Below are 12,754 nucleotides of genomic sequence, written 5' to 3' on the forward strand. Positions count from 1 at the left end.
TTCTTTTTACATAAGGACATGATTACAACTTACTAAGAGACTCAAAGAATTATAAATTTGTGATGAGCCATTCACTAGATATTACTACATATTTGAGGCAATCAAATATAGTTCATGTCTTCCATGGTAAGATCTTTTGACAAGCTAAAACATTATATAAGTCACACAAATACTCAGTTACTACCAAGGATTAAGATTTTATTTTCTAAGGAAAAGATGGTTTTTAGGGTATCATAGAATCAGAGTGGAGAACCACTTCAGTCAAAGAATCACCTGGAGATATTGACGGAGAAGACAAAAAAGGCTTTGGTGGGATTTGCAAAGAGTTGGGGCTTCCTTCCAATATATCCACAACTCTACTCATTGTTGGCCGATTTGGTGGGTCGGTTTGTATGCACCACAAACCCACCATTATCATCTTCTTTACATTTTGTTCATCCTCTTCATTTATGATACCATGCATCCATAGTTCTTTATCTAGCTCAAGGTGCCAGTATATCCAATGTGGAAAGTATGTTTCACTGGTATGATCAGACTCAGCATCTATATTATTTGTACCCCCAACCATTTCTAAAACCATCATTCCGTAGCTATAAACATCAGATTTATGAGAGACCCATCCAAAACTTCTACAAAATACTTCTAGAGCTATATATCCCACAGTCTCTCTTGCAGTACCCAACATTGATATAATACTATTTTCTCTTGGGCATATTTTTGAAAGGCCAAAATCAGAAATCTTTGGACAGAAGTTTGCATCTAGAAGAATGTTGTGAGGCTTAATGTCAAAATGCAAGATTCTTGTGCTACAACCTCTATGCAAGTACTCTAATCCTCGAGCTATGCTAACTGCAATCATATATAATGTTTCCCATCCCAATTGATGATCAGTTTTTTTGTGGAGCTTTTTTGTATATGAACTTCTCGAGAGATCCATTAGGCATAAACTTGTAGATGGGAGCTCTTTTAGAACTCTCGAAGCAAAATGCTCTAAGAGTAACAATGTTGACATGGGAGGTCCTACTAATGCTTGTAACCTCGTTAATGAATTCCTCTCCATCGCCTTTTGATTCTTTCAAAACTTTCACTGCTACAAAAGAACCATCTTGTAACTTTCCCTTATAGACACAACCATAGCATCCTTGGCCTAAATTATCTTTGAAGAAGTTGGTCATTTTCTTGATATCTGAGTAACTTTATCTTCTTATTGAAAAAGGTCCATCGTTCCTTAGAAAGGTCTCGACACTCTGATGCGTTAGACTTTCCTTATTAAAAAACTGAATAGTCTTTATGGATCTCAATTTTCTCTTGAAGCAAAGGCCAATTATCAGAACTCCAATTACAGTAGATAAACTGGTTGTAAACAAAGAATAAAGATTATGAAGTTGTGTAGTGCATAAAGAAAAGTTAATCAAAATTGCAAATTATTTTTGTGGTGACACCAAACTAACACTGAAGGAGCAAATTATACTGATGTCTTGGCAATGGCTATCTTAACCAGAATTAGGAGTTAACTTGTTAATAACAGGCAAACTGTAACACCCCGAATTTTAGTGTATTTTTACTGAAAGAATTATTTTTATGGATTCAAAATTTATTCTCCTATTTTAAAATTGGTTGGCTTTTTAGTGAGTTTATTTTTATGATTTTAATTTGGTGAAAATTATTTTTATGTGCTTTCTTAATATTTATTTATTGTTATGCATTTAAATTTCTTTTCATATTTAGTTAATTACTGTGAGATTTAATTATTTTAATTTCACTTTACCATTACGTTTAAATTATTTTATTTAACTTGTGATTTTGAAATCGTTTCCATTAGATCATTTTTGTGACCCAAGTTATGAGAATTGGACCTCATTTCTTCCCTACATTTTTTTTCCTTTTCTCTTTTTTCTTTTCTCCTTTTTCTTTTTTCCTTTTTTCTTTCTTTTCTTTTTCTTTTTTTTCTTCCACTCCTAGCCTTCCCGCGCTCGACACACTCTCTCTCTCTCTCTCTCGTCGTGCATTCATCTCTCCCCCAGCCCGCCGCCATGCGCCGGCGGTGGTCGACACCGCCCGGCTCCTCCGCTCCCCCTGCCGCCGGCGATCACCCCCCTCCATTTCCAGCTCCTCCATCGCCGCCGTTAACCACCACGAACCCATTGAAGCCACGGCATTCCATGCACCACTGCGCTGCCACCGCGCCACCTCCGGCCACCATCTTCACACTACTTCATCCTCGACTTCTTGGCAACCCATTGGACCCAACCCCAGCTCCGATCCGCCACCGGTGAAGCTCCACCATCTACATTTCTGATTTGGGTATTTTGGTCTTCTACCGCCCATTACGCCGCCACCTACGGCCAACCTCCACCATCACTAGCTTCACCGACCTCCCTAGACCCTACCCTGTCATTTTTGGGTCTTCGTTTGTCTCCGTTGAAAAGTGGGTATCTGTGACCCACGGCCACAGTGTATTTTACACTGTTCTGTAGCTGTTTTTCCACTTCTTGCAGCTTCGTGATCCTTCGGAAATTGCTTTATAGCATTGTAAGTATTTCTCCAAAGAACTTTCGTAATTTAAATGTATTTTTGCACTAACCCATTTCACTGTATTTTTGGCATGCCGGACTGAGTCCGAGGAGTTCGGGGGTCGGATGGATTTATGATTGGAGTTGTTTGGTTGGTTTGGTTTATTTGGTTTGGTTGTTGATGAGTTGTTTTGATTGGATTTGTTGGGATTGGTTCTGGATGGATGTTGGATCAGTGTTGGTGCATGTTCATATCATTATTTCATGCATGATCATGTTTGTAAAGAAAATTAGGTTTTCGTGTATTGCATTCATGTTCATGTGTTTTTGAAAACTGGGTTTTCATGTGAGAATGGATTTTGGATGCGTGTGTATCACGACCCCAAGCCGAGATGGGGTATTAACTCGGTGGAGCTCCTCTGGTTACTCGGGAGCGGAATATACTGAGTAACGTCCCCTGGATTGTCGCCGGGCGACAATGGGATCGGAATAGATGGTCTCGTGCCGACTCCGTGGTCCTTCTGCTGGCGGGGACTAGAGGATGTCTGGCCACGTACGCACTGGGCGCGGAACTGGGCATCGCTCGTTGTGTAGTGTGGGTGCTTGGCCATGTACGCGCTGGGCGTGAAACTGAGCACCTCTACAAAGCCAGGACGTGCGGATGGTCCATAGGGGAGGCCATGGTGCATATGGAATTAATGCATGGTGCATTTGGAATTAATGCACTATTTTCGGGGAAAATTGTGCGAGTTGGATTTCTCGGTAAATCATTTTCTGGAAAAATGTTTTACGGATATTTTGGGCCAAAATGGGATTTTGGCGTATGTTGGAAAATTTTCATTTTCGGGGAAAATGATGTCTTGTGGAAAAATGCATATTTCATCATGTGCATGCATGTTAGTTGCATTTAATGCATTTTATATTACGTTGTTATTTGGGGTCATACTTACCTGCGATACCATTTTGTGGTAACGCAGATTTTGATGCAGATGAGGAGGAGGAGGGCGAGCCTGAGGAGACGGCTCTGCCGGAGGAGTGATCTGGGATCACTCGTTTGTTTATTTGAAAACTATTGTAATATATTTTTATGGATGACTGTATAACTGCTATTTAAATTTTTACTGATGTTTGATTGTAAATAAATTCTGGTACTTAGTTGACTATCCGCTGCGTTATTTTATTTGTACACTGTTGCATGTACACACACTGGCACTTCGTTGGGATGTGTGACCGTGTTGTCACCATCCTGGCGTCTCAATCTCTGTGTATTTATGTAAGGGGGATTGGGGGCGCCACAGGTGGTATCAGAGTAGTTCGCTCTGGGTAAAACCACATGTCCCTTAGGATTTACCAGAAAATTATTTTTATTATTATTTTAAAATAATAAAATTTTTGTTTAAGTGGTGTAAGTTAAGTTATTTATTTTATATTATGAGTTTATTGCTATTTTATTTTATTTTAATTGATGTTGTTTGATTTATTTTATTTTATTGCTTTAGTTAGTGTTTACCTTTGGTTGAGTATGGTTTTATTGGCTTTATTTATTTTATTGTATAATAATTTTGTTGTTTATTTATTTTATTGTATAATAATTTTGTTGTTTATTTATTTTAGTGTATGTCATTTTAATTTAATTGTTTTATTTTATGGCGGATTATTTTATTGTTTTATTTATTTTATTGTGAACTACTTGATTGGTTTTATGCATTTTGTCGTATGTTATTTTATTTATGGAATTTTATTTTATTGTGTTTTGTTCGAAATTGAAAGGCGGGTTAAGGGTTATGTTATGACAGGAAGATGGTACGACTGAGAAGGCCATTGTTAGGCTTAAACATTGGTATAGTAGGCCTGAACTCTTGGTGATTGGTTGTTTTAATATCAAGGCTCGAATATCAGGGTCTGGGTAAACTCTTTGGATTAGGTACTCAAGTTGCTGCTAAGGAGGGGAATAGTTTTTAATTGCTTAGGATAATTGAGGTTTTAGGTTTTGTAGAATTTATGTAGTGAGTCTATGGGTAGGAGGTTGTAAGTTCAACGAATGTCAATGTTAGATTTATGAGAAGTTCATCTAAGGTTTGTGGCCCCATAGTTTTTAGGAAATAAGTTTATGGGCTTCAAGGTAGTAGGTTCAACAAGCAATTAAGGGATTACTTAGATTAAAAGTTTTTGATCTTGTCGACCTCGATAAACAATTTGATAACATTTGGGGTTTTAGAATTTACAAGTTTTATAAGGCGAATGTTTTAGAGTTAAGATCATCGATCTTGAGGATTTCAGGAAATGATTTATATCTGGGTTAAGGTTTCAGAATTGCAGAGTTGAAGGGCTGAATTAAAATAGGACTGATGAGAGTTGAGTTACTGATATGAGAATTTTTTAGGGGAGAATTTCTTTGGAGATGGAAGATGTTGATCTAGTTCGGTTAATGATTGTTTTTAGCTTGAGGTTACAGTGTCAAGTTGAGGATTTAATTTATATCAATTTTAAGGATAATAGATGGTACGGATATAGGAAATGATTCTTATTGATTTCGAGGATGTAGGTCTAATGATGGATATGGTTATGATGATCACCTGCACGTTTGGAGGATTATTGGTTTTGGCTAAGGGAGCGTAAGATTGATGTGTAGTAGTGGTGAATGGTTATGGATTTCGGAGAGTATAGGTCCTAGTCTCATTTGGTTTGGAAGAAGTGGTTTTGGTTGGTGTGGAAGAGGAGTCGACACAATAGTAGTAATTCAAGAGACCTTGGCTTGGAGTTTTTGGTGAGTTGATCGAAGTGTGCAATTGAAGTGGGTTACTCAATGAATCATGGTTGGGAATAGTTATTGTGATTATCTTCAGGAATTAATTGTGACTTGAGATTACCTAGAAATTTAAATTTTGAGGTTATACTTTCTTTGGAGATTGAGCATCCAGTTGGTTGAATTAAGGACATTGTTATTTAACTTGAAGAGAGATTGATGGGTCGTCATATTTGGTGTATGATAATATCTTGGAAGTTGAAGTTTAGACATTAGTGATGAATAATATGATCAAGTATGTGAGTTAATCAAGTATTAGAATCCTTGGGTGATTTGCATTAGCTTTTGGTGGATTGATGATTTGAGCAGTAGGGCTTGCCTTGAGGTTTAATAGTGATGTGTTATTGAATGAGCTAGTCGTGCTAATACTAGCTTATAGGAGTAGAAGTAGCTGGGCGAGTTACCAAGGAGGTTTTGTTAATGTTTTGGTGAAGTCAATGGTGGTTCGTTGTGAGTTTAGTCACCGTTAGATTAGATGTTGTTTAGAATGTAGATGGTGAGCTTTCGGGTTTAGGTTGTTAGGTAGAAGTCTCTAGGCACTCTTTTGATTCGCTAGGTTGGAATTGAGTCTTTTAAAGTATGTTTCTTATCTTAGAGGAAATGAATGTATTTTGGGTTGAAGTTGCTTATTTTCAATTTGAGATGTTGAGGTTGTTTGATATTGATTTTCTGTCAATGATCATGGGTGTATTTTATGGAATTTGATTTTGATTAAGGCAGCTGGAGTTAATCGAGGAATTTGAGTTATAACTCGTGGTTTTGGGAGAGAGTATTTTTTCTACCAAATTGTGATAAGAGTTTTGGTTAGTAGGAATGGAGCCACCTTGTACTCGATGGTGTTAGTTTCATGGGACATAAGTTTTATGCATGTGGTGAATATCAGAGTGCACAGCAAAAGCGTGGTATTTTTGTTGTAGTCAGGAGTTCAGATTGTGCTGATTTGAAGAATTAATGGTGACTTGAATTTTGACAAGATACTTGTAATTGGGGATTAATCATTTGGTTGTGCAATTTGTTATTGATGGTTAACTTTGGAAGTGACTATTAGGTTACCAAAAGTAGAATTCAATGAAGGTTTAGAAGTTGGAGCATAGGAGTTGATTGAGGTTGGCACATATTATTGTATGGATCTATTGATCATTGAAATTTATTGGATGTTGTATTAAGGTTCTCGAGGAAATGAGATTTTTGGATAGCAATCACTCTAGGAATACTGGTCGTGATGTGTCATTGGGGGACTAAAATGAGTATGTTGGATAATGCCATGTTCATTGAGAAATGTACCACGTGCCGTCTAGTTAAGGTTGAGCATCAAGGTAGACTTCAACCTCTCCCTATTCCAGAGTAGAAGTGGGATGATATTTCTATGGATTTTGTGGTAGGGTTGCCGAGGACTCCTAGTGGGAAGAACTCAATTTGGGCGATTGTTGATTGGTTGATAAAGAGTGCTCATTTCTTGCCCATTAATAATACTGACTCTTTGGGTAAGTTGACTCGATTATATGGCAAGGAGACAATACGTTTGCATGGAGTACCCAAGAGTATTGTGTCAGATCGAGACCCGCGGTTCACCTCCCATTTTGGAAGAGCTTGCAGGCAGCTTTAGGCACTAAGTTGAAGTTTAGTACTGCATATCACCCTCAAACGGACGGCCAATCAGAGCGTACTATTCAGACTCTGGAGGATATGTTGCGGTCTTGTGTCATGGAATTTCAAGGAAGTTGGGAGAATCACTTACCGCTTATTGAGTTCTCTTATAATAACAGTTTTCATTCCTCCATTCAGATGGCCCCGTATGAAGCTTTATATGGACGGAAGTGCAGATCGCCTTTATGTTGGGATGAAGTTGGTGAGAACAAATTGCTTGGGCCTGAGATAATTCAAGAAATGAAGGAACAAGTTCAGTTATCAGGAAGAAGATGGCTGAAGCCCAAAGTCGCCAGAAAAGTTACGCAGATACAAGAAGAAGAGACTTATCCTTTGAAGTAGGTGATTGGGTTTATCTTAAAGTCTCTCCTATGAAAGGCGTTAAACGCTTTAATAAGAAAGGAAAACTTAGCCCAAGATATGTTGGCCTTTTTTCAGATCGTAGAGAAGGTTGGGTTTGTTGCTTATAGAGTGGCCTTGCCGGACTATTTTGGTGGTATGTTCTTAGTCTGCTCTTAGTTGAATCTTATTCCTGTCTTAGTCTTAATGTTGACCTTGCCAATTTCGACGACGAAATTTTATTTAAGGGGGGGAGAATTTAACACCCCGTATTTTAGTGTATTTTTACTGAAGGAATTATTTTTATGGATTCAAAATTTATTCTCTTATTTTAAAATTGGTTGGATTTTTAGTGAGTTTATTTTTATGATTTTAATTTGTTGAAAATTATTTTTATGTGCTTTCTTAATTTTTATTTATTGTTATGCATTTAAATTTCTTTTCATATTTAATTAATTACTGTGAGATTTAATTATTTTAATTTCACTTTACCATTACGTTTAAATTATTTTATTTAACTTGTGATTTTGAAATCGTTTCCATTGGATCATTTTTGTGACCTAAGTTATGAGGATTGGACCTCATTTCTTCCCTACATTTTTTTTTCCTTTCCTCTTTTTTCTTTACTCCTTTTTCTTTACTCCTTTTTATTTTTTCCTTTTTTCTTTCTTTTCTTTTTCTTTTTTTTCTTCCACTCTTGGCCTTCCTGCGCTCGACACACACTCTCTCTCTCTCTCTCTCTCTCTCTCTCGCCGTGCATTCATCTCTCCCCCAGCTCGCCGCCATGCACCGGCGGTGGTCGACACCGCCCGGCTCCTCCGCTCCCCCTGCCGCCGGCGATCACCCCCCTCCATTTCCAGCACCTCCATCGCCGCCGTTAACCACCACGAACCCATTGAAGCCGAGGCGTTCCATGCACCACTGCGCCGCCGTCGCGCCACCTCCGGCCACCATCTTCACACCACTTCATCCTCGACCTCTTGGCTACCCATTGGACCCAACCCCAGCTCCGATCCGCCACCGGTGAAGCTCCACCATCTACATTTTCGATTTGGGTATTTTGGTCTTCTACCGCCCATTGCGCCGCCACCCACGGCCAACCTCTACCATCACTAGCTTCACCGACCTCCCTAGGCCCTACCCTGTCATTTTTGGTTCTTCGTTTGTCTTCGTTGAAAAGTGGGTATCTGTGACCCACGGCCACAGTGTATTTTACACTGTTCTGTAGCTATTTTTCCACTTCTTGCAGCTTCGTGATCCTTCGGAAATTGCTTTATAGCATTGTAACTATTTCTCCAAAGAACTTTCGTAATTTAAATGTATTTTTGTACTAACCCATTTCACTGTATTTTTGGCATGCCGGACTGAGTCCAAGGAGTTCAGGGGTCGGATGGATTTGTGATTGGAGTTGTTTGGTTGGTTTGGTTTATTTGGTTTGGTTGTTGATGAGTTGTTTTGATTAGATTTGTTGGGATTGGTTCTGGATGGATGTTGGATCAGTGTTGGTGCATGTTCATATCATTATTTCATGCATGATCATGTTTGTAAAGAAAACTAGGTTTTCGTGTATTGCATTCATGTTCATGTGTTTTTGAAAACTGGGTTTTCATGTGAGAATGGATTTTGGATGCGTGTGTATCACGACCCCAAGCCGAGATGGGGTATTAACTCGGTGGAGCTCCTCTGGTTACTCGGGAGCGGAATATACTGAGTAACGTCCCCTGGATTGTCGCCGGGCGACAATGGGATCGGACGAGATGGTCTCGTGCTGACTCCGTGGTCCTTCTGCTGGCGAGGACTAGAGGATGTCTGGCAAGGTACGCGCTGGGCGCGGAACTGGGCATCGCTCGTTGCGTAGTGTGGGTGCTTGGCCATGTACGCGCTGGGCGAGGACCTGAGCACCGCTACGAAGCCAGGACGTGCGGATGGTCCATAGGGGAGGCCATGGTGCATTTGGAATTAATGCACTATTTTCTGGGAAAATAGTGCGAGTTGGATTTCTTGGTAAATTATTTTTTGGGAAAATATTTTACAGATATTTTGGGCCAAAATGGGATTTTGGCATGTGTTGAAAAATTATCATTTTCGGAGAAAATGATGTCTTGTGGAAAAATGCATATTTCATCATGTGCATGCATGTTAGTTGCATTTAATGTATTTTATATTACGTTGTTATTTGGGGTCATACTTACCTGCGATAATATTTTGTGGTAACGCAGATTTTGATGCAGATGAGGAGGAGGAGGGCGAGCCTGAGGAGACGGCTCCGCCCGAGGAGTGATCTGGGATCACTCGTTTGTTTATTTGAAAACTATTGTAATATATTTTTATGGATGACTGTATAACTGCTATTTAAATTTTTACTGATGTTTGATTGTAAATAAATTCTGGTACTTAGTTGACTATCCGCTGCGTTATTTTATTTGTACACTGTTGCATGTACACACACTGGCACTTCGTTGGGATGTGTGACCGTGTTGTCACCATCCTGGCGTCTCGATCCCTGTGTATTTATGTAAGGGGGATTGGGGGCGCCACACAAACAGAAAGCCTCCTTGGAACATGAAATAGGTTAAAAACAAAAACGATGGAAAGCAAAAGTATGAACTGTCATTGCGCTAGTTTCAAGAATTTTCCAATAGAGGAGCCTTATATCTGTAATATTGAAATAAATTTTAAGGGGTGTTCATTAGCCAGACCTTGGGAATGGTGAAGAAAGGAATTTATAAAGCTTATATATGCACTAAAGAAACAAAACACCAACTCCTAATGGACTTGTTTGAGTTTTGTAAGCAGTCCAAACAAGTATTGCATATTGATCTCGAAAAGAAACTAGGGTGAAGAGGTATCTTACCAAATGCTATTGTCATCACTTTGGATCTTCTGTCCTTTCGACCTGCATAAAAAGCTGCAAAGGAGAATATGCCATTTTATTCGAAAGTTTAAACCATTTAAGCTGAGAAAACCTAACAAATCCAAATTGACATTCTTTGAAATCGAACAATATTGAACAAGAACACAAATTTCAAATATATATAGATTTCATAGCAATAAGTTTTTATTTTTTAATAAAAAAAGGAAAAAAAAAAACAGCATGAGCTAAAGCTCTTCAAATTCAGATCATTACTAATTAAGGGTGAAATCATAAGGTGACATTGCTCATCATGAGGTGATATGAAAGTGTGATGTATAACATTACTGATCTATTATATAACATGGCATGCGATCGAATGTTGAGAATAGTCCTTAAAGTATGCTACTCATTAATACGGCACATTATGAATTTCCTAATTAAGATCCTTACTTATCAAACAAATGCATGAGGCATAAGCTGCAAACATGCATATGTTATATATATATATATATTTATATTTATATAATTGCCCCTCTCACAATGTTATTTGCAATTCCGTCCCAGACAGATATGAGTGATGCTGAAATGATAAAGACTGGATGACTTTGGTTGAGGAAAAAAGAGAACTGTCTTCCAAGAACTTGTTAAAATTTTCTGTGTTTGATCAGTTAATTAATTAGCAGCTAGCATAACTTGATACCAATATGCCAATTTGAAAATTAAATCTGCATTTTAAAAAGGGAAATACTCTAGCCACAATGTGATTATACAAAAACAATCCCACAAACTGATATGACTTGATTTGACTCGTTAGATTATAAAATTATTTTTATTATAAAGTAGATTTAATGGATCAGATGAAGCCACGTCAGTTTTTAAGATTGTTTTTATATAATTTCTTTGTAGATGTAGCAATCCTCTTTTAAAAATTGAGTACCAAATCTATTTTCAAAATGGTCATGATCTGCCAATAGAACCTGATTTCTTCATCCTTCTCATTAATAAATAAATAAACGGCCTTCACCTTCGATTTTCTAATAATTTGCTACGAAATCTTCTCTGATCTTTAATGGAAAGAAATTTTACTACTTGTTAATCATTTATCATGACTGATCTCATACTTACGAACCATGGGTTGCTTTTCATCGCATGATATCGATCGATCATGAGGACTAATTGGTAAGATCACAAAAAAACATTCAAAGTAGTAGTCTTATATTGACTCAAAGCTGGAATGTGTTCGACGTAAACGAGGGTGTGGGCTGAATACTCCTAGCCATTTCCTTCCTTTGAATGTTGACCAGATAAAGCTGGCTGTGAGATATTAAAGCATGATTTGCATGTGGTGTGCCCATTAGAGCTTCAAATTTCATTATCAAAATATAAATTAAATAAAAAAATTTACCACTTACTATCAGCTTAAACTTTTAGAACAAATGGTGATATATTCACATGTTATGATCAGAGCAGATGATCAGGTCCTAAGTTTGAATCCTAACTGATCTACTCTTTACCTTATTTAATTTCATCGTTTTTAATGTTTTCTATATAGCGATGATTAATTGAGTTTTGAGTGGTACTACAATATCACTAGTTGCCACATGAAGTTCTAGCTTTGCACAAATCATGATATATATAATTTCCTTTGATCTGCATATAGAAGGGCTGACTAATTAGAATTTTGCAGTTCTCTGATGCTTCTTTGATGGTTGATTCAATTGGTTGCTGCAGCGTTCTCATATACCATTCTATTCTTAATGAATGGTATATACACTTTAAATATATATGCCATTATTTACGTATATCGTGTGCCCTATACCTAATTTCCACAGCAAAACTCATATCCAATTGAAAGGGGAGGAGAGAGAGCAGAGAAACAAATGTGCTTACCGACTGATTTTGAGTCGTTTCGGTTTGGACCACAATTAAGAAATTGAACTCTGTCACGGCAATAGCAGACAAACTGGGAGGGGCGGCTATTAGAGCCGCATCTCCCACCTGAGTGCTCACACCCACCACAGTCAACCAGCAACGATCGATCGTATTCCACCTCAAACCGTTCCTTCAGAACTTTCATCAGTAACGGTACTGCTGCTCCACCCACATGAGGGACTTCATTGAAAGCAGTCGTTTTGAAAATGGGAACTTTCATAGTAGCATCACATAATTCATTAAATATAGATAGATTGATACTGGACGAAGAGTAGCCTACGAAATAACCATTATTCAAAACTCCTGGGCTGCATTCAAATATTTTGCCGGCCGAAATGGACAGTATGGCTGGAGGGCAGCCATAGAATAAAGTTAGGTTCTGAATGGTTGAAGTATAATCATACAAGGTGTAATTCAAAGCGGAAGTCAGCTTTTTCTCAGGACAAAGATTTTCCAAGAGGTCCATTCTTGCAATGGTCATATTGTTTGTACTCTGGTTGAAATTCAGTACCCGGAACTTTAGCTCTTCAAATTCAGTACCCGCACTCCACGAAGGAGGAATCATCGTCGATGCAGTAAGATGGTGTAGTTAGTACTGTTAAGATGATGAAGAAGGAGATGAGGAGGATGGAAAGTAGAGATGTAGAGAAATATGCAGGGGCG

General features: G+C 38.1%; 1 protein-coding gene and 1 pseudogene across 2 annotated transcripts in view; both read right to left on the reverse strand.

Moving 5' to 3' along the window:
- Positions 1-12,220, reverse strand: part of LOC121242636 (PR5-like receptor kinase) — an 85,123-nt gene extending 72,903 nt beyond the window's left edge. Inside the window, exons 1-2 of one of the 2 annotated variants that reach the window (XM_041140551.1) lie at positions 12,050-12,220; positions 10,160-10,213 (exon numbers count right to left, since the gene is read on the reverse strand). In XM_041140551.1, coding sequence (XP_040996485.1) covers positions 10,160-10,175 — 16 coding nt within the window. In that variant the 5' untranslated portion in view covers positions 10,176-10,213; positions 12,050-12,220. The remainder of the gene's footprint in view (positions 1-10,159; positions 10,214-12,049) is intronic. The other variant, XM_041140550.1, reaches the window with a different exon arrangement.
- On the reverse strand, positions 47-1,355 carry LOC121242637 (annotated as a pseudogene).
- Positions 12,221-12,754: the final 534 nt, after the last annotated feature.

Source organism: Juglans microcarpa x Juglans regia, chromosome 8D (genome assembly GCF_004785595.1).
Source record: "Juglans microcarpa x Juglans regia isolate MS1-56 chromosome 8D, Jm3101_v1.0, whole genome shotgun sequence".
NCBI lineage: Eukaryota > Viridiplantae > Streptophyta > Magnoliopsida > Fagales > Juglandaceae > Juglans > Juglans microcarpa x Juglans regia.